General features: G+C 45.0%; 1 protein-coding gene across 1 annotated transcript in view; it reads left to right on the top strand.

Annotated features, from left to right (window-relative positions):
- The window catches only part of nup214 (nucleoporin 214), a 99,187-nt gene that overhangs the window by 41,822 nt on the left and 34,921 nt on the right, over window positions 1–22,444 (top strand). The window contains exons 14-27 of the mRNA XM_070443266.1: window positions 2,287–2,436; window positions 2,702–2,860; window positions 3,037–3,140; window positions 3,236–3,436; window positions 3,641–3,726; window positions 3,820–3,903; window positions 4,010–4,297; window positions 4,529–4,696; window positions 5,374–5,482; window positions 10,260–10,338; window positions 11,185–11,257; window positions 11,525–11,624; window positions 11,758–11,807; window positions 11,982–13,520. Coding sequence (XP_070299367.1) covers window positions 2,287–2,436; window positions 2,702–2,860; window positions 3,037–3,140; window positions 3,236–3,436; window positions 3,641–3,726; window positions 3,820–3,903; window positions 4,010–4,297; window positions 4,529–4,696; window positions 5,374–5,482; window positions 10,260–10,338; window positions 11,185–11,257; window positions 11,525–11,624; window positions 11,758–11,807; window positions 11,982–13,520 — 3,190 coding nt within the window. The remainder of the gene's footprint in view (window positions 1–2,286; window positions 2,437–2,701; window positions 2,861–3,036; window positions 3,141–3,235; window positions 3,437–3,640; window positions 3,727–3,819; window positions 3,904–4,009; window positions 4,298–4,528; window positions 4,697–5,373; window positions 5,483–10,259; window positions 10,339–11,184; window positions 11,258–11,524; window positions 11,625–11,757; window positions 11,808–11,981; window positions 13,521–22,444) is intronic.

The raw sequence follows: 22,444 nt of genomic DNA, 5'->3' as shown, positions 1-22,444 counted from the left end.
GCGTTGATATTCAAATTATTATTACATTACGAAATCTGTGAAAATAATGTCGACTTCACTAAATACACTGAAAGAAAATATGTAAACGCAACATGCAACAATTTCTAAGATTTTACTGAGTTACAGTTCATATAAGGAAATCAGTAAATAGGCCTAATTTATTTATTTCAATCTATGGACTGGGAATATACAGTGCATTTGGAAAGTATTCAGACCATTGACTTTTTCCACATTTGTTACATTACAGCCTTATTATAAAATGTATTTAATAGGTTTTTTCTTTCATCAATCTACACACAATACCCCATAAAGAAAAAAGTTTTTTTGAAATATTAGCACATTTATATGACATTTACATAAGTATTCAGACCCTTTTACTCAGTACTTTGTTGAAGCACCATTGGCAGCAATTACAGCACACCTGTATTTGGGGAGTTTCTCTCYTTGTTTTCTGCAGATCCCCTCAAGCTCTGTCAGGTTGGATGGGGAGRGTCGCTGCACAGTTATATTCAGGTCTCTCCAGAGATGTTCAATCGTGTTCAAGTCCAGGCTCTAGCTGGGCCACTCAAGGACATTCAGAGACTTGTCCCGAAGCCACTACTGCGTTGTCTTGGKTMTTTAGGGTCGTTGTCCTGACCTCTTGTCTGAGGTCCTGAGCACTCTGGAGCAGGTTTTCATCAAGGWTCTCTCTGTACTATGCTCCATTTGTCTTTCCCTCGATCCTGACTAGTCTCCTAGCCCCTGCCACTGAAAAACTTTCCCAGAGCATGATGCTGTCACCAACATGCTTCACAGTATGGATGGTGCCAGGTTTCCGCCAGACGTGATGCTTGGCATTCAGGCCAAAGAGTTCAATTTTGGTTTCATCAGACCAGAGAATCTTGTTTCTTATGGTCTGAGAGTCCTTTAGGTGCCTTTTGGCAAGCTCCAAGCAGGCTGTCATTTGCCTTTTACTGAGGAGTGGCTTCCGTTTGGCCACTCTACCATAAAGGCCTGAATGGTGGAGTGCTCAGAGATGGTTGTCCTTCTGGACAGATCTCCCATCTCCATAGAGGAACTCTGGAGCTCTGTCAGAGGTTCTTGGTCACCTCCCTGACCAAGACCCTTCTCCCCTGATTGCTCAGTTTGGCTGGGCGGCCAGCTCTAGGGAGAGTCTTGGTGGTTCCWAACTCCTTCCATATAAGAATGATGGAGGCCACTGTTCTTGGGGATCTTCAATGCTGCAGAAAGGTTTTGGTACCCTTGCCCAGATTTTTGCCTCGGTACAATTCTGTCTTGGAGCTCTACGTACAAGTCCTTTGACCTCATGGCTTGGTTTTTGCTCTGACGTGCACTGTCAACTGTGGGTCCTTATATAGACGTGTGTGTCTTTACAAATCATGTCCAGTCAATTGAATTTACCACAAGTGGACTCCAATAAAGTTGTGGAAACATCTCAAGGATGATCAATGGAAACAGGATGCACCTGAGATCAGTTTCACATCTCATAGCAAAGGGTCTGAATACTTATATAAGGTGTTTCTATTATTTTTCATAAATGTGCAAACATTTCTAAAAACCTGTTTTAGCTTTCTCATTATGGGCTATTGTATGTAGATTGAGGACATGTTTTATTTAATCCATTTTAGAATAAGGCTGTAATGCAACAAAATGTGGAAAAGGGGAAGGGGTCTGAATACTCTTAAGGAAATGCACTGTAGATATCCATCTGTTGGCCACAGAAACCGTAACCTATGGGTATGGATCAGAAAACCAGTCAATACCAGGTGTGACCACCATTTGCTTCATGCAGCACGACACCTCTTCTTCAAATATACTTTATTAGGCAGTTGATTGTGCCCTGTGTAATGTTGTCCAACTCCTCTTCAATGGCTGTACTAAGTTGCTTGATATTGGCAGGAACTAGAACACAATGTCATACACATCGATCCAGAGCATCCCAAACGAGCTCAATGGGTGACATGTCTGGTGAGTATGCAGGCCATGYAAGAACTGGAACATTTTCAGCATCCAGGAATTGTGTACAGATCTTTGCGACATGGGGCTGTGCATTATCATGCTGAAACATGAGGTGATTGTGGCAGATGAATGGCACGACAATGGGCCTCAGGATCTCGTCACAGTATCTTTGTGCATTCAAATTGCCATCGATAAAAAATAAAATGGCAGATTATCAACAGCTGTAAGAAGTTGTCCAGTGTAGGAAATCCTCACATGTACACGAGTTTATAGAAAGACCCATATGGATGAACCATGGTAGCTTCATGCTGGTTGTGTTCCTCTCAGATCGCCCACTTCCAGAAGGAGTTGGATGACCTGAAGGCACGCAGCCACAAGGCAGACTTCAGAGTGGGCACCACAGAGGAGATGAAGGAGCTGAGGAAGGAGTCTGAGGACCTCCACGTCTTCATCCTGGAGATCAAAGACACCACTGAGGTACAGTACGGATTTAATTTCATTTGATTAGATGTGATTATTTCAGAGATAAGGCCTGCATGAGTCAGAATATGAAGCTCTGTGTAGTTGCCATTGTACCCAGTTGTGTCAAATTCAAAGTAATCAGTTGCATTCACGTGGCCCATGAACTCACACCCCCTGGTGTTGCCAGGTCTATGACAACAAAATGAGCCATTTCAACTTAAGTACAACCACCTAGACCTCATAGGCTCTTACCATGTGTATGTGTGCTTGTTCTCCCCAGTCTCTCCATGGGGACATCAGCACTCTGAAGACCACCATGCTGGAGGGCTTTGCCGGGGCGGAGGACGCAAAGGCCCAGAGTGAGCTCAACAGACACCGTGGCTACCTGCAGCTGCTGTACAAGAAACCACTGGACCCACGCAGTGAAGACCAACTCAAGGTAAGCCTCTGGATAGATAAGGAATGGATGGTTAGATGTGTATATCGAACATCTATCATTCCTCAGGGTGGATGTGGTAGAAATGGCAAAKGCAGAACACTATTGAAAATAATTCACCGTGTAGAATACTTTTTGTAGGACGGTCATTTATTTTGGGGTTTTCTCCCCATGACCAGGAGATTCGCAGGCTGTACCAGTATGTAAAGTTTGCTGTGGAGGATGTTAACGACGTGTTGGACCTGGAGTGGGAGAAACATCTGGAGAAGAAGAAGAAACAGAAGTGAGTGAGAATTCTCTTTCACTTCCTATGTCAATTGTCATTGTATGTTTCCTTTCTAACCAGTTTCCTCTGTGGTACTCCTCTGTCTCTCCCAGACACATGATTGTCCCAGAGAGGGAGGCTCTATTCACAGCCTTGGCCAACAACCTGGACATCATCAACCAGCAGAAGCAGAGACTGGACACACTGGTCAAAGACCTCCACGCCCTGCGGCTCTACAACAAGACTGCAGCCTGGAGCACTCCTGCCCCCAGCCAGCCCTGCCAGCCTGCTGCTACCACCCCCACTGAACAGGGGTATGTACAAGGGTGTATACCTGAAATACAGTGGGAAGATTTATTGTAGCATGAGGATCTGTTCAGAGGCAGTAAGTATTTTTATTTATTTTTTATGTCAAATTTTTCACTGGGGTATGTGTGTTGCAAAGTAGTGTTTTTTTTTTTAATGCATAGTGGTTTAAAAATCAATGGTCACTTATGAATTACCTCTGTGTTTACTAGTTTGGACAACGAGCTGGAGAGTTTGAGGGATGCACTCCTGAAAGCCAGTCTGGAGACCATTCCCAAGACCACCTCGAAATCGCCAGGCAAAATACTTACATTTTCCAACACMTGTCTCACTGTGTTAACTATTGTGCTTGAGTGATGTAAATGTAATTTGACTCCTTCAACTTCTGCAGCCAAAATGTCTCCGATGAAGCAGTCTCAGCTGCGTAACTTTCTCTCCAAGAGGCAGACACCACCAGTCCGCTCCACCGCTCCAGGTATTCCCAACACCAACACACAGAACACAGTGACCAGTGCTGAGCAGTGAAGTATAAGTAACGTGTGGTGTTTACCCCGCCTGATTGTTCTCTATCTTTCCCCCAGCCAACCTGTCCCGCTCGGCCTTCCTCTCTCCCAAATACTACGCGGACCTGGACGATGTGAGCTCCACCTCCTCCCTGTCTCAGGCCCTGGACCCAGACTACTCCCATTATTTTGCGGAGGAAGAACCAGAGCCTGAGCCTGCCCCCCTCCCCATGCTCKCCCTCTCTATGCCCCGCCACCCCACGGTGGTACGCACCCCCTCCATAGCCCCGGGGTTTGGGGCCATCCAGTCCACTCCCTTCAGCAAGGTGCGCCAAGGCCTGGGCCTCAGCCCCATCATGAGCCCAGGTAGGAAACTATTGAGCTTATTTGACTTTTATTTAACCAGGTTTGTCGGAGAACAACAGGTAATACAACTTTGCTGTTGTGTAGTAGTATGTCATTTATATTGTATGTTTTACCCTCTAGTATCAACCTTCAGGACACAGAGAGGACAGCCAACCTTATGTCAAAGTGCTGTACTATGTGGTTTTAAGAGAGCTATTCTGTAGTACAGTAAGTCATCAAATTATTCTCTAGTTCCAACCAATAAGATCAACATGGGAGGTGCCGACAGCACGGCACTAGCCACTAAGACGGTGAAGCACGGAGCCCCGCCTACTGAGAAGGCCACGCCCGTCCCGCTTCCTGCCCAACAGGCTGCTGCGAAAGCCGCTTTCCTCAGACAAATGGCCAATCAGAAACCAGGTAGGCGGGTTGCAGTTAATGGGAAGTACATTGCATTTGTGACCGTTTTTCCGTCACTGTAACAACATACAACGTTGCCTTGAGACAGTATGAAATCGATTGACTTTTTTTTTTTGCTCTGCAAAGGACATGGGGGGATCTGTTTCTGTGTTGTGTGACCATGTTAGGCTATGTTACCATAACAGTATAACTTTCTAGTTTAAAAAAAGAACAAGCTAGGAAGAAACTTTTATTGTTAATCTCACTACATTTAAAACAGTTTGAAGACACTCAGATTAAGAGACCGGTAGAGCTTCTATTCTGCTCACTGTCGGTTCACTTTGAACAGTAAAACTCAATGCTATGTTCATACTCAGACACCAGGGGGAGACAAAGACCTCAGGATCAGAGGTGAACTGACAGCCTCTTGACTTTACTATGCAGAATAATGGTTGACAATAGTTTAAATAAATTAATGTAATAATTAAATGTATTGATTAAACAGTACTTTTAAAGTTTTCATCAATTGAGACTACTCGTCTGAATATAGTGTACATCAGTCTGTTGGTAGCCCAAAATAACATGACCGGTATGATTCGAATTGATTGAATGAAAAGGTGACAAAATATGTGCGTCTGGTTGTCCAAATGTCAGTTGTAATGACAAATTGTCATTGACGTTTCTTTGTGGTCAACCAGCAGTCAGTGGCTCTCTGACAGAGTCCACCCTGAAGACTGTTCCCCAGGTGGTCAACGTACAGGAGCTCAATGACAGAGGATCGCCACTGCCTGTCTCCACTGTGATCAGGTAATCCTTCATCATCATCAATATTACTATCCCTCTTCATCAGGGCGTCACCTTGGGCCTACGCTCAAGAATGCTTGGCACCTTTTCTGATTACAATTCCCAAAAAGTAGAAAGGACATTAAATTAAACAAACTATTATGTAGATAAGAAATGTGTAGACAGTGAATACATTTCATTAGGAACGAGCTGAGTGGGTCCTATCTAATATCTATAACCTACCGTCCACATAACTACTGTACACAGCAGCTTTCTTGTTTGTTTTTGTTTGTCTAATTTAAAAACTTCTGTGTGCTGCAGTGTTAGGGTCTGCTGACAGTGCTGTGACCCTCATTGAGCCCCTCAGGGTCTGCCACAATGACTGTCTCTTTTAAAAAATATATTTTAAAAAGTCACGGAAATACAAAGTCTCTGTAGTCTAATAAGCGTAAGGTGTACAGTATATACTGTATTTGAGTTTGAACCATGCAGGGTCTTCTGATAGGCAAAGCTTTAAAATMAGGTTCTGCTGAGTGCCACATTACTCTATGGAGGGAGAGCGGGGTTATCGCTATTGTAGCTTGGCGAGGCACATTTACAATGACTCGCTGATGCAGAAAGAGACAGCTACACACACAAATAAGCGCAATAGAAAGAACAGTGTGAGCGGGTGTGCTGTACAGACAGTGACAGGACTAGACTGGTGCGGCATGAAGGGTCCATGTGTGTGGGGGATGGGCAATGGACTATGTTATAAAGTGTGTGTGTGGGTGAGTTTACGTCCTGAGGGACGAGGGCCCACTTCAGCACTAGCCTATGCTATTTGTGTGGTTGTGTGTGTGGCGCTGCATACTGTACGTCAGTGTACAGTGTGAGTGGTTCCCAACGATGCAGAGAGAATTATTTTACAAATGATATAACACAAGGGYAAAAATACACAATGAGTAACGATAACTTGGTTATATACARGAGGTACCAGTACTGAGTGGATGTGCAGGGGTACGAGGTAATTGAAGTAGATATGTACCTACTGTAGGTAGGAATAAAGTGACAAGGCAACAGGATAGATAATAAACAGAAACAGCAGCGTATGTGATGAGTCAAGAGTTAGTGGAAAAACAGTCGATGCAGATAGTCCAGGTAGCTATTTAGTTAACTATTTAACTATGTAGCACTAAATAGTCACTGCCATTGGTGATAAAAGGGCTGTTGATGACAGCTGTGCATGTCATGTCAATTCCAGAGTGACTAAGGGGCGCCAGGATGGACAGATGTTGGCAGCAGGTACAGCCCTGTATTCCTGTTCCCATAAAGTGACAGAGGGAGAATGTCATCGTCCCCAATGTCACAGTCAGACTGGAGGGAGAGGGGCTCTTTAATTGGTACCGTCAGCAGTTTCTGTTTTTATAATAAATGTTCTTGGGGGGAAAGGAAAGTTCATTTTATGCTTAAGTGCAGATAAGAGATAAATGCACACGTTCTGCTCTTTGTAGATAATATCTGGTATTTGGGAATTAAATTGTTTGACTGCATCAAATGTCAGTTTATTCAGAGYACCTTCCTTGCTTAATAGAGTTTTGAATAGTTGTTATTCTTACATTTGAGTGTGAAATGCACTTTACCCATCATCCTTATCTAGGGAGATCCTCTTTCTCTCTTAGTCTCACCCTGGTACCTTATTTTTCCCCATGGCATCACATTAAATCACCCATAGCTAATAGTCACCCATAGCAACCGGTCTGATTACTTCTCAGACGAGTTATATGCAGGAACAGCCATTTACTAATCCCATATCCCCAGCCTGTCCTGTCTTCACTGCAGTAGTGTTGTCCTGCCCCAGCCATGGTGTGGAACTGGGGGGACAGTATAGATTATCAGAGGCGCTGCTGCCAGCCAGATGCCAACTGCCAACATCCGGGCGGAGAATGGGATTTGGTGTATGGGGGAAAACACATAGGGTTATATATATAGGGTTTTCTCTCACACAACTTCTCTCTCTCACTCCTCTGTCTTTTCTGTCCTCCGCTCTCCCATTCTTTCCCTGTCTCTCTCTTTTGTGTCACATCTGTCATCTAATGCCCTTTTACACACACACACACACACACACACACACACACAACATGACTTAAACAGAGCAGAACACCTCAAAGCATATAGCCAGCTGTAGCATCCTTCCTATTAAGATTTACTTCAATTAATTCATTTCATTTTATCCGTGGGTGGTCTTTACATTTCTAGGCTTCAGTGGCTGTGTGATAGAGTTATAGTGTGTTATCAGCAGGAACATTGCACTGGAGTGGGTGGTCACTGGTGCCTGGCCTAGCCTGCCTGGCAGTGATAAAGCCGGCCAAGTTGTAAACCTAGGCTGATACATGGCAGTGCTTCTAAATGTCTGTTGGTGCCAGGTTACAGTGCGTGTGTGTGTGTGTGTTTGTGCTTGACCTCTAGTACCTAGGAAACAGCAGACAACAGCAGAGCTCTCTCCCATCTCTCTGAGTTAATGCATGGGTAAGGCCTGCAACTTTGATGGAGAGACACTGAATAATTGACAGTGTGTGTTGCTGACCCAAGGCGATAGGTCCACACTGCACAGGGGGAGTGGTCAACACACAGACACCGCTCACCAAACGGACATGTTTGTAACTATGGAAATGTTGTAGCAAAGAGAACTTGGCCCTGTTCCTAAACAACTCCTAGCCCCCGCCTTTGCAGATCTGAAAGAAAAAGATGGGTATAAGCAAAATGGGGTGTTCCAATTGAAAACCATTTTGCTTACACCTTTCCAATTCCTGCAGTGTGTGGAGCTCTGTTGTGTTTGAGTAGTTCTAAAATGTATAGCTTGCTTCACTGTTTGTTGACTACTACTACTGTTATGTAGGCTACTCCGGTTCCTGCACAGTACTGGCTGATGGGGAGAGCCTGCACTACCTCTTTCTCCCTGGGGGGGGCCCTGTTGTCAATGTGATTTCAGTGGCCATTCTTGGCCTGACTTGGGCATGCTTGAGTAAGTAGGGGCTCAAGATGACAGCATTGGTACCTCACAGTTCAAACTCATCAACTTTTGATTAAACCTGTCACAGGTTCAGCCGTTACTTTACACTACACATCCTCCTCTGTCTGCTAACTCACTGGCCTTAGCGGCTTACATCTGTAGTGGAAGATCTAGGATCTGTAGCGCTTCCCATTAGCTTTTTGATCACCTCTTATCTGTCAGGTCTGTTCAGTGTGCCTGTTTCTTCTTTTGTTTAGTGCTTAGGCCATTTCTTCAACACACACATTCCTTTTGTGTGTGTGTGTGTCTGTGCGTGTGCGTATTGATCGATGCGGGCTGCCCAAGGCCCTGTGGTGATGCGGTGCTCATACTGATGCAGCACTGAGACGGCCGTGAGTAGAGTTGCTGATGAGCGGAGTAATCATCCCCAGCTCTGCCACCTGCTCTGTGCCCCCTCATCCAGAACTAGCCACACACACACAACAAGAACCACCAGACAGACACCCACATTGAAAGAACCACTAAACACACACTTAACCCAAATATTATGCATCTATACACATACATACTCATCACCACTACCTACCTCATAGGAAACACACAGTCACTTTACCAGAGAGAAGATCCACTATGTCCCTAGTCAGGTTGATGTCCCTAGTACAGCAGTTCTCTGGTGTGGAGTCATAGCTTATTGGAGGTGAGTCCATCACATGAGACGAGAGCAATCAGCCCTGGTTTGTGTATGTGGGCCTGAGCCGAGAGAAACAGACTCCAGCTAGACGGCTTTATCAGGTCACTGCCTCCATCGCATCTGATTCACTGCCGGCAGAGGCTAGCAATCTGAGTGCATCTCTCTCGCCATCCCCCACGGCACTCACTGCCCCAATCTCCCTCTCTTTTATCACCTCTCTCACAAACAGCTCCCTCTCTGTCCTCTATCTCCCTCCCTCTTCATCTTTAGTTCTCCCATGCCTCTCTCCCAATCGGTCACTGTCTGCCATGCTCTCTTTCCTTCTCTGCCCTCTTCCAATGTCTTTGCCTCCCTATCTCACCCTCTCGCTTGTTCTCTAACCCTCTGCTCCCCCCCATCTCCCCCTGTGTCTCTGAGAGGATGAAATTGATGGTCCTCTCTCTCCTCTCTCACTCTCTGCAAGGCCTCGCTCCTCTATTGTGATGCGGTTGAATATTTTGGCAGGATTCTCCCTGGGGCCATTTTCCAAATTAGCCTTGCTCACAATAACGAGTCCACCACAGCCAGACAGTCTGATAGGTGGCTTATTTTAGAGATGCGTTCCCCAGCCAGTCAGTCCCTCAGACACAACACTGGGCCTGTATTGTGTCCATCCACGCCAGTATGGTTTTGGTTCAGTTGTCTATAGTCTGTCCGTGGCAGTGGTTGATGTTGAAGAATAATTTGTAAAGCAGTGCAGGCCGATTGTTCTATGTCTTCTGTATTCTATTCACTACTGTAGATATCGTACATGGCCTTGGCTTTTGTCTGGGATGAGACTATCCTTGGGTTATGCAGCGTGTTTGCAGATGGGGCAGTAAATTATAGGCTGATGTAAAGCGCTGACGCACACACTCACACACCCCAATTAATCACTTGTAGCGTGAATGGCAATCACACCTCAGTTGTAAGTATGTGCATGTCTCCTCATCACTGACTTGCATTCGTTAACTTTCGGAAAGCAATTCCTGATGAAGTGGAGGAGATGAGAAATTAGGCTGTATTTAAAATGTGATGTATGCTTTGAATCCAAGTCGTTGCGCACAGTTCTTTTTATTTCCTCTTTCTCCCTCCCTCAGCTCCTCAGTCCCAGCCCCGGTCGGTCAGGTTGTTCAGCAGGTTTTGGCGACGGTGGCCAACACCAACCAGGCCAAACGAGTGAGTATCAGCAGCCCGCATGGCATCCTCCCAGCTGTCAAATCCTGTGAACTACATCACACTCCATACCTTTAAGCCAGCTGTCTGGGTATTACTAGCCAGAGGCCTCATTTCTCCCTGCTCTAAGAAAGTCAAGTCAAGGTAAAACGTCACCAACTTGCAGTCGGAACCAACTGAATACATGTGCAAGAGATATTCAGCTACAACCGGAGGCAAATGGAAGTTCAATAGAAAGTTATTGTTTATTCATAAATACCAAGGAGTTTCATCTGTGTGCTATCAGTGGCAGAATATCTCTCCTACACCCCATTTCTAAGAACTCAGCAACTCTGTGTAGTTACTGGAGTTCCAGTGTAGTTGGCTGGGCTGCGTTGTTATGGGTTAGAGTGCACAGGGCTGTGAAATGCCCCAGGTTCCTCCCATGTCCCAGCGGTAGATTGATACAAGTGGCAACTGGGTGGGAACTGAATCATACAGGGGAACTCTCACACATATCACACCCCATTCCGAACAAGGTTCAAGTTTATGGGATGACCCAAGCACTCATGACGCATTGCCTACACACCGATACACTCACAGAAAAAACACAGAATATGTTAACACTAAAACACTGTTTTGTGATAAACAGTATCCAAAGTCTGAGTAGTGAGATTAACTAAATTACATTTTGCTTTTATTTATGTTAAACATGAAAGTAGATTTTGGGGTTCTCTAAAATAACATGGATTTTTCATTTTTGGGGGCTATTTTTTACCTTCTTATTTTCACCCTCTTTGTTAGTAGTTATTTTTGAAGCCTTGGCAAAGAGAGACGTTTAAACTGTCCTTCTGTTGTTTTTCTTGTCAGAATTCTACTCAAGGCATACTGAAGGTGTCCGCTGAGAGTGTCTGCTCAGCTTCCCCCCAGGGTTTTGTGTTTGGTAAGTACACACTGTAAAGATGAGATGTTTTAGATGCTCATCACATCAAAACATGCTGGGAAACACCTTCCACCTAGAGTTGATGTATTTTTCCCAGGGTTTTTATATACTAGAAATCTACAAAATATCTGAGTGAACCATTCATACATTACATCCATTTGATTACATTCCGTACGTTACATATTTGATTAGCTCTTAGTATAAAAAGGTGTGCTGAACCTAATTATCATGCTTAATTTAATGCCATCTCCTCTTCTTCTCTCCCAGGCGGACCCCCTAAAGCTGACGCCCTAGTCTCCCTGCCCACCTCCAGCTCAGCCCCGTCACTGGGGGAGCAGAGCAGCAAAGCTTTCTCCTTCATCGCAGCGTGAGTCTCTGGGGTCAAGGGTCAAAGAGGGACACTTCATATCAGACCTTGATTAGAAAACAGGGAAGTTGAATAAAAGTAATAGACCAATGGCTGACTGTGTTTTCTCATACTATATGATGCTTTTGTACAGGTCTGCCGGGGGCTTCAGTTTCTCCTCTGCGTCCCAAGGAGCTCCACCAGGTACCTCTCTCGCTCATGCACAGCCATATATGCCACACATCAGTTTTAGTAGACAGTAAAGTCAGTGTTATAGTTTGTTGAATGCCATATCAATGAAGTAATCTATTAAATCCATTAGTCGAAAGAGTTGTCTGGCGTAGTTTGTAAATCTGCTGTTCATTTCTCTCTTCCCAGTAAAGGACGTGAGTAAATTCTCCTTCAGCAGCGCTGGCGGCGGCACAGGCAAGATGATGTTTGGCTCTTCTGCCGGGGAGGAACCCTTCTCCTTCACCCCCAAATCCACCTCCCCCGCACTGGTGGCCAACGGCTCCCCCACCCCTCTTCCCAGCATGTCAGGCGAGCCTGTGAGGCCCACCTCCATCACCCCCACCCTCAGAGTCGAGCCCCAGGCCCCCAAGGTGGTAGGAGGAGAGACCCTGGGGAGTTTCTCAGGTCTACGTGTGGGCCAGGGGGACGAAGAGAAGCCCTCAGCGGCCGCGTTTAGCTTTGGGCAGCCGGACAACGGAGGGGCGCTAGGGTTAGGCGCGGGGGCAGCCCAGTTTAGTTTTGGGTCGGCCCTCCAGCAAGGGAAGCTAGCCGAGGCTGCATTTGGTGAAGCGGATTCTACCCTGACAGACTTATCCAAGGCTGCATTTAAGCCTCCCGAACCAGCCGCCCTATCTGTCACTAAGCCTGTGTTCTCCACGTCAGCAGCCACCTCCTTCAGCAGCCTCCTAGCAGCACCCCTCTCTTCCCCCTCAACCACCCTGGAGAAGGAGCACTCCAAAACCCCCACCCCCCCGGCAGACCCCACTCCGCCCCTAGAGCCTGCTTCCTCACAGCCCAGCCCCTCCATCAGCCCCCCTATCGCTGAGCCTGAGGTTACTACCTCCCCAGAGCCCTCAGTCACCCCTACCATCCCTGAAAAAGCCCCAACGCCCCCAGCTCCCCCCGCCACCTCTACCACCTCTTTCCCCCCTGCCTCCATCACCCCACCAGCCCAGGCAGCCCCAAGCACCACCCCAGATCCTGTCCATGAGTCCACGCCTGCCCCTGAGGCCTCACCACCCGCAATCACACCCACCCCGGAGGCCCCACCACTAGCCTACCCGGCCCCCAGCTCGGACAAACCTGGCTCCATCTTCACCCAGCCACCGGCCATCACCGCAGTTAGCACAACTATAGCGGTCACCAGTCTCATCCCGGTCATCAACACTGCAGCCCCCGCCTCCACTACCCCTACCAACTCCAACTCTGTATTTGGGCAGCCCGCTCCAGCCTCAGCGGCTGCCGGCGGCTTTGGTTCCACCGGCTTCGGGGCTCCCCCTGCTACAGGCGCAGCAGCTGGCTTCGGGAAACCCGTATTCGGACAGACAGTAGGCGGGTTTGGCCAGCCTGCTGCTAATGTAGCCGGTGGCTTCGGTTTTGGCCAGTCTGCATTTGGGGCCAACCCCGGATTTGGACAGCCTGCAGCGGCCTCCCCTGCTGCAGTTGCCAGTACCGCTGCTAGTGGAGGTGGTTTGTTTGGAGCCCTCAGTGTCAGCAATGCAAGCGGCTTTTCCTTTGGCACCCCCAGCGCCAGTACGGCCAGCAGTACGGGCACAGGCCTGTTTGGGCAGCCGAGCGCCACCCCAGCCTTCGGGCAGCAGAGTGCCGGGTTTGGACAAGGCTCTGTGTTTGGAAGCAACACCACCACTACATCTTCCACTGGTTTCAGCTTTGGACAGACTGCAGGTGAGTGTGTTAGTGTGTGTGTAACACGTGTGTGTGAAAAGGCACTTATACTGGTTCCATCCTAGAATTCATCACCAATGTAGTGGATTTTCTAAGTGGCAGACAGAGTCTTATTGGAACATGGCCCGTCCCTTGGACATCACCATGACACTGTATGAGGTTGTTTTAAGCCAGTCTAGTATTTACACAGATGGCATCTCAAGCTGCCATTCTATCTCTTCTAGACTGGATTTACAATTTGTTTAGAGATCAGACAATACCTTGAATGCTTCAGGATTGGATTACCAGATTCTAGTTGATTTTGACAAATACTCTCAATTCCATATTTAGGACTACTAGACTACTATAATTTTAGCAATGGTATGTTCACCTATACAAGCATAGCATAGGTAGGGAAATAAACAATGGGGCATCCTTGACAGTCAGAGCTGCTGCCAAAGTGTTTAAATTAATGTTTTCCTTCTGGGACTGAACAGCGTCATTAGGAAAGGCGTTTATCACGGCCATTAGGATAATGCAGCTAGGAGAGGAGCCCTCTACTCTCTGATGCAGCCTCATCCAGTCCATCCATCTGGGCCTGTTAGGATCTGCTTGTACTGGCAGGCCATCCTGCTCCGTATGTCCATGGGTCATAGGTACAGACACACACATGATAACATATGCACTGTACACACACGTACACATGGATTTTGTGTTGTGGATATGTGGTAGTAGAGTAGTGGCACACACTTAATGTGTTGAGAAATGTAATGGTGTTTTATTGTAAATAACTGCCTCATTTTTGCTGGACCCCAGGAAGAGGGGATCCAATATAAATAAAAATAGGGACTCTGTAAACTACTATGTTGGAGGAAGTTGGCACTAAACACAGGTCTAGGTTCAGTTTTGTTTCACCTGGTACAGATGTGGTTAGGGTTGGGATGGTGGTTAGCTGATTCCCAATCTGTACATATAGGGGCAAGTTTGTTCTACCTTGACACTGTAACCCCCAGTATGATAAGGTTGATTAGGCTACATGCAAATTACACTACCACCAGTAATTTTCGATGTACACATTCCATGGCACATGGTTTATGAATTGATGCGCAAAACAACGCCAGATTCATAACTTCGAATTTTTCAATTTATATTACTATACAATATTCTTGCAACCAATATAATGTTATATATATGGGGGATACAATCTTCCCAGCTATGCAGATTTTGCTGTGAGGAGGCAGTCATTAGATCATTTATTTTGGTACTGTCCATACGTAGCTCGTTTTTGGTCACAGGTCCAGGAATGGCTGAAGAATTGCAACATTTGCCTAGAACTAACGCTGCAGATGGCAATACTGGTGTTGGAAAAGCCTAGTCAAAGTAATCAAATCATTATTTTAGCAAAAAAATATATTTTTAATTTACAGATCCTGGTTTTAGAAGCTATGAAATAGAAGTTCAGTACTTTTGTGAAGCTCACAGACAGTTGAAAAATTATGGCAATAGAATCGCAAAATGGATGGTGTTGGAGAAATAGATGGAGGGTGACTGAGCTAAAGGGTGGGACTAGGTAATAACAAGAATATACATGTAAAACAACGGGGTCTGTAAAATTGTATATAGGTTAGAATGTTGTGGAAATAGCACACGTTAAATATGAACAAACTGGATGATGCATGAAAGAGGAAGGATAAAAACAAACAAAATTTATCTATTGTAAAAATAGTGTGTCTGAAGAATGTTATAAATGTATAAACTGACAGGTGAAGCTCTAGTGTTAGTGTTTATTAGTCTTACTCCAATTATTGGGTGAAAGGGTGGTAGGGTTTGCGGGAATCTAAAAGGTATATTAAAAAAGTGGGGAGAACAAGTATTGATAACTGCGTATTTGATACACTGCCGATTTTGCAGGTTTTCCCTACTTCAAAGCATGTAGAGGTCTGTAATTTTTATCATAGGTACACTTCAACTGTGAGAGACGGAATCTAAAACAAAAATCCAGAAAATCACATTGTATGATTTTAGTAATACATATGCATTTTATGCATGACATAATATTTGATACGCTACAACCAGTAAGAATTCCGGCTCTCACAGACCTGTTAGTTTTTCTTTAAGAAAGCCCTCTGTTCTCCATCATTACCTTGTAATTACCTGCACTGTTTGAACTCGTTACCTGTAGTATAAAGACCTGTCCACACGCTCAATCAAACGACTCCAACTCTCACAATGGCTCAAGACAGAGAGCGTGTAGGTGACAAGGGATAAAATGTACGACGCTGTATAGGCTGGATGGGCTACAGAACAATAGGCAAGCAGCTTGTGAGAAGGCAACAATCTGTTGGTGCATTATTGAAAATGGAAGAAGTTCACAATGAACGGTCATCACCTCGGTCGGCTTCATGCAAGATCTCACCTCGTGGGGCATCAATGATGTCATTGAGGAAGCGTGAGGGATCAGCCCAAACACACGGCAGGAACCAGGTCAATTGAACCTGAAGAGAGTGGGACGCACAGTTAAAGAAACATTAGTAACACACTAGCGCCGTACGGAATAAAATCCTGCAGCGCAACGCAAGGTCCCCCTGCTCAAGCATGGCATTCAGGCCGTCTGAAGTTTGCCAATGACATCTGATGACCAGAGGAGGATGGGAGAAGGTCATGTGGGTCTGATGACAAAAATAGGCTTTTTGGTAAACTCACTCGCCGTGTGGAGAAGAAGAGATGAGTAACCCCAAGAACACATCCCAACCGTGAAGCATGGAGGTGGAAAATCATTCTTTGGGATGCTTTTCTGCAAAGGGGACAGGACGACTGCACCGTATTGAGGGGAGGATGGATGAGCCATGTATGTGAGATCTTGGAACAACCTCCTTCCCTCAGTAAGAGCATTGAAGATGGTCGTGGGGGTCTTCCAGCAGACAACGACACGAACACACAGCCAGGGCAACTAAGGAGTGGCTCCGTAAGAAGCATCTCAAGGTCTGGGTGCCTAGCCAGTCTCCAGACCTGAACTCATAGATCTTTGGAGGGAGCTGAAAGTCCGTATTGCCCAGCGACAGCCCAAAACCTGAAGGATCTGGAGAAGGTCTGTATGAAGGAGTGGGCAAAATCCGTGCAGTGTGTGCACTGGTCAAGAACTACAGGAAACGTATGATCTCGTAATTGCAAACAAAGGTTTTGTACAAATATTAGTTTGCTTTTCTGATGTATCAAATACTTATGTCATGCAATAAAATGCAAATTAATTACTTAAAAATCATACAATGTGATTTTCTGGATTTTTGTTTTAGATTCCGTCTCTCACAGTTGAAGTGTACCTATGATAAAAATTACAGACCTCTACCTGCTTTGTAAGTAGGAAAACCTGCAAAATCGGCAGTGTATCAAATACTTGTTCTCCACACTGTAGGTGTATGCATATGTGTATGTACATGGATATATATATATATTTACCAAAAAAATATATATGGTGGATTGGAAATGATGCAGACAATTACATTGATGGAAGCAACAATCTTTCCACATTATTAAGCTGATCCACCCCTTAAAATTAAATATAAAAAAATTACACTATCACCAACCAAGTGCCATAATGATGATGAAATGAACCAAGCCCTTGTAATGTGTTTTGAAGAGATTATATACTGAACCTTTTTAATTAAGCAGAAGTGGGCTGTCAAAGTGTGGGTTTGACTGCTAGGGAAAGTAACCCAGGTCAGAGGTTAGTGTGTCCCAGACAGACCAGCAGCTGGCTGGCCTCTCTGGGTTACTGGAGTCAGTCAGATGGGGGGGGTGGGTGATGGGATATGTGGGGTGGCTTTGGGTTGGAGACTGTTGGGTGTGTAAAAGGAGAGGGTTTGAACTGTGAATGTTGTCGGCGGTGTAGGCTAAGGAGTGGCAGTGGGTGAGTAAATTGGGGTGTTGGGCTGAGAGAGTTTCCCTATTCCCAGGGATTCTCTGAATTCTCCCCCGTGCCAACAGGCTGGGTTGGCTGCAGGGAGAGACAGCTGATCTCTATGTGGTACAACTCCGCAGTTACAGGACCAAGTTCACTGTGTCTGTCCTAGGGCTAAGTGTTCCCAACCAGATAGGTTAATTCTGTTTTACCTCATTGTATCTGTCTGGCCATAGGCTTACATCGCAAATAGTAGAGAGAGGCTTACATTCCATAATGTGATTACTTTTTCCTTTTATCTATACAAAGCTCTTAACATTTAATCCCCCATAATTGTTCCGGCTAACTGGACATAATCAGATCTACCTAGAGGAAGTTGTGCCTGACGCATGCATTGTGTTGATATTGTTTGGAGGAATCAGGGTCACACGGTCTGAAAGTCATGAGGTGAAGAGAAAATATGTTCCTATTTATCTGTAAAGGAGGAGGTTGTGTTGGGGGTTAATTGAACTAAGGTGTGTGTGCTCACTGGTGCACATGTGTGTGCACCACTGTCAGTGCCTTTGTCAGTTTTTACTGTTTAAGCAAGGCAATCGATGCAGTGAGGAGAGCAGCCCTGGGTCAGACGGTCATTTGTCTGCACTGCAGAGCCTATTGAATGTTCAACATGAATTACATTACCCTGCATCAGAGCAGGCCTGGTCCTTGTCACACTTAACAGAGCTTGATTGAGTAAGACATAGCCAAAGACCAGACTGTGGAATCTACTACAGAGGAGTAGGCTTACCCACCTGAACTTGTCCAATAAGAATGCTCCATTTCTGAGGAAATCAGAGATACTTTGCAGTGTTTCCCAAGGGGTAATTTTTATGAATTCATTATGTAGAGAGATGCTGAGTGATATCTAAGGGAGTGTTAATAGCCAGGGTCATAGTCTGTCTGTTTCTAAATGTCTTTGTGTGGGCCTGAGGTGACAGCAGGCTGTGTTCGATCTACAATAGCCAACTAGCCACGCCAGTAAAGCAACATGTCACACTGTAAATGGCCCTAGAATTCCTATTGAGTCTGGATGTGCGTTCTTCATTCCCATGTATTATGTCTGTCACCTTCATGGCTGGTGAGTTATTTCAGTCAGCATATTGTCAGTGTAGATACAGTATGTGAACTTGCCAACGGACTGTTACGTTTTTATTTTGGAGCACGTTTTCAAACTGTGCCTATGAACGCTCATTCATAAACTATTAATGCCCCATTGACAATGAGTGTTACTTTTTAGAAAATGTGTATACAGTCGCATTTATTTTACGCATCTGCCTGTTTAAAAAAAAAAAAAAAAAAACACCACAGATGGACTAATTCAAGCCACACGCAATGTTGTGGGTGGGTGTCTTGAATTAGTTTTGTAATTTCAGAGATGGGTGAGTTCCATTGCCAAGTTCCCGGGCCCAGGCTAAAGGCAGTCACAGCATTCATTTGTAGGGCTGTCCCCATACGCTGAAAAGACAACATTTTCCGATGGATTATTATGGGGGAATTGACTCTGGGCGTGAGGGATTTTATGGACAGTCGTACAGCCAGCTTTCTAAAAGATGCCAATTTTAAACAGGGAATGAATAGAGGCCCAGGGATATGGGGAGTTGGGAGATATCCTGGGATCCGCTGGGTAGTGTGGCTGGCTTTCTCACACACAGCACATGCTTTGCCGCACACACAAAAGTTCCATCCATCTAGAGTTTGTCAGAAGGCTGATCACACTTCATACATTTCCAGTGTACCCAGGGGCATTGTCAGAAATATAAGTAGAGAGTAGGGTTGCAAAGGGTTGGAAACTTTCCGGTAAGTTTCTGGATTTTTTACTTTAAATTCATCAAAAAGTTAGCTTATAACAGTGAACCTTTTTTGTGGGATACACATAAGGCAATTCTAGGTCTTGTGGCATATTTTGGTTAAACTATCCCGAATTCAATGGAATTGCAACCCTCTGCATGCACAGTGCATTCTTCCATCACATGTGCAGTGCACTCTTCCATCACATATACAGATTCTCAAGATCTTGCACACCAATGAGATGCTTTTGAGCCCACGCTACTACACTGTCTGAGCCAAGGACTACATGCTTTCTGGTAAGGTTTGATTACAATACCGGGTGGGGTGAATATATTTTAATGGCATACATGATTTTTTGTTAACTAGTAAATAGTCGCCTGCAACAAAGTGTGTTTAAATAATTTCTAACTTGTTAACAATTTCTGCTAGTTAGTTTTTGCTACCATGTGGGTTTTAGCTTGCTTGTGCCTGCTAACTGAGGAGTGTTAATTCACCTGTTTCCATACATGTTTCATTTTAAAATATTTATCTTACTAAGGAGTTGTTTAATTTAACTGCTTACAATTTCATGTACAGATAAATAGTTATTTGATTTTTTAAACTATTTTTTTTCTAGTCTTTACAGGAAAATGCCACAAGCACTATCTGATGTGTGGAGACATTTCACTGCAGCTAATATAGAAGGAAATGCTGTGTACATTTGCAAATACTGTGCCAAATCATATGTGAAGAATGCAACAAAGATGCAGAATCATCTGGCCAAGTGCATAAAGTTCCCTCAGCGCTCACAACAAGCAACCTCTGACAAAAGTCCCTCTACTTCTATTCAAGGTGAAAATGATTCATCAGACACCTTATCGATAGCAACAGATCATGGTCCTCCTGGAATCAGAAGTTTTTTTGACTCAATGGATGAACGTAGTCAGAGAAATGCTGATGAATGTCTTGCTCGAGCTGTGTATGCAACTGGTTCACCTCTGATGCTCACAGGCAATGTGTATTGGAAGAGATTTCTGAATGTTCTTCGCCCAGCATACACCCCTCCAACCAGACATGCTTTATCTACTCATTTGCTGGATGCAGAGCTCAACAGAGTTAAAGTGAAGGTCAAGAAAACCATAGAGAAAGCAGACTGTATTGCAATCATCTGTGATGGGTGGTTGAATGTTCGTGGGCAAGGAATAATTAACAACATAATCGCCACCCCTCAACCAATATTCTACAAGAGCACAGGCACAAAGGACAACAGACACACCGGTCTCTATATTGCAGATGAGGTGAAGGCAGTCATCAATGACCTTGGACCACAGAAGGTATTTGCACTGTTAAGACAATGCTGCGAACATGAAGGCTGCTTGGTCTTAAGTGGAGGATTCCTACCCTCACATCACACCCATTGGCTGTGCTGCTCATGCATTGAATCTGCTCAAGGACATCATGGAACTGAGAACAATGGATACACTCTACAAGAGAGCCAAGGAAATGGTTAGGTATGTGAAGGTTCATCAAGTTATACCAGCAATCTGGTATAGTGAGAAGAATAAGAGCACCACATTGAAGCTGCCCAGCAATACCCGTTGGGGTGGTGTTGTCATGTATGACAGTCTCCTGGAGGGGAAGGAGTCTCTCCAAGAAATGGCCATATCACAGTCTGCCGATATGGACAGCCCCATCAAGAGGATCCTCCTGGATGATGTATTTTGGGAGAGAGTGGTAAGCAGCCTGAAACCTATAGCAGTAGCCATTGCACGGATTGAGGGAGACACTGCCATCCTGTCTGATGTTCAGATTCTGCTTGCAGATGTAAGAGAATAAATCCGTACTGCCCTGCCCACTTCACTGTTGCTCCAAGAAGAGGAAATTGCAGTTCTGAAATACATCAAAAGTCTTGAAGACTTCTGCTTGAGGCCCAACGTGCATGTTGGACCCCAAGTATGCTGGCAAGAGCATCCTGTCTGGTGCAGAGATCAACAAGGCCTATAGTGTCATCACTACCATGTCTCGCTTCCGTGGCCTGGATGAGGGCAAGGTTCTTGGCAGTCTGGCGAAGTACATTTCCAAGCAAAGGCTTTGGGATGGAGATGCAATATGGCAGTTGTGCCAACATATCTCATCAGCCACCTGGTGGAAGGGACTTTGCATCGGAGGCTCTTTCCCCTGTTGCCTCCATCCTCCAAATCCCACCAACATCAGCCGCCTCAGAGCGCAACTGGTCCTTGTTTGGGAACACACACAACAAAGCACGCAATAGGCTGACCTGGCCATCCGGGCAAATTTGAGGCGTTTTGAGCCTAACAACGAGCCATCCTCAACAAGGTTGGAAAGTGACAGTGAAGATGAGGCTTCAGAGTCTGATGTTCAAAAGGTGGACATTGATGAGGTCCAGGGAGAAGACATGAAAGCCTGAGAGGAAGACAACCAAAGCTTTAGTTTCTAGACTATAATTTTACAGATGTATGTTGAAAATGTTTTTGGGAGATGTGATGGATCATTGGGGATTATTCAATATTCCCTTTTGTTGTTCAGTGAAATCATCCAATGTGGAGAGTCGACTCATTTAATTAAAGTTCAATTCGTAACTAAATAGTTGTTTTTATTTCTATTGGAAGGATTTAATCATTTGCAATTGTCTGCTTATGATAAGGTAAAAGGTTTATATTTCTGTCTCCATATGACATGGTAGATATATCCAATGCAAATGGTAAATTTAAATGGTATTAATATTAATTTGCATATATTTCCGTTAATTCCTACGGAAAGTTTCCACCTCTGAATATTCCCCAAAATGTGCAACCCTAGTGGAGAGGGTGGGAATTTGTCTCTTTCTGCTCCATTGTCTACCCCCCTCAGTCATCAATAACCTGTGAGGAAAAGGGTTCTCTGTCGCCTTAGTCTAATGCTATTGGAACGAGACCAGCCATAAAATGACTGCACTAGCAGTGTACACACACCCACATTTCTTACTTCCTACCACTGTCATCATCGCTAACCTTAAGACTGCACATCCCAAGCGTAATTTGTGATGTTGTGCATGGATTTATTGGAGAAGTGCATAGCCTGCAAAATACACAGAGTACAAGACATTAGGAACACTTTCCATGACGGACTGATCAGGCGAAAGCTATGATCCCTCATTGATGTCACATGTTAAATCCACTTCAAATCAGTGTAGATGAGGAGAAGGAGACCGGTTAAAGAAGGATTTTTAAACCTTGAGACA

The sequence above is a fragment of the Salvelinus sp. IW2-2015 genome, linkage group LG4q.1:29, assembly GCF_002910315.2.
Source record: "Salvelinus sp. IW2-2015 linkage group LG4q.1:29, ASM291031v2, whole genome shotgun sequence".
NCBI classification, from domain to species: domain Eukaryota; kingdom Metazoa; phylum Chordata; class Actinopteri; order Salmoniformes; family Salmonidae; genus Salvelinus; species Salvelinus sp. IW2-2015.
The sequence above is the reverse complement of the archived record's forward strand: the minus strand, read 5'-3'. Positions and strand labels throughout refer to the sequence as shown.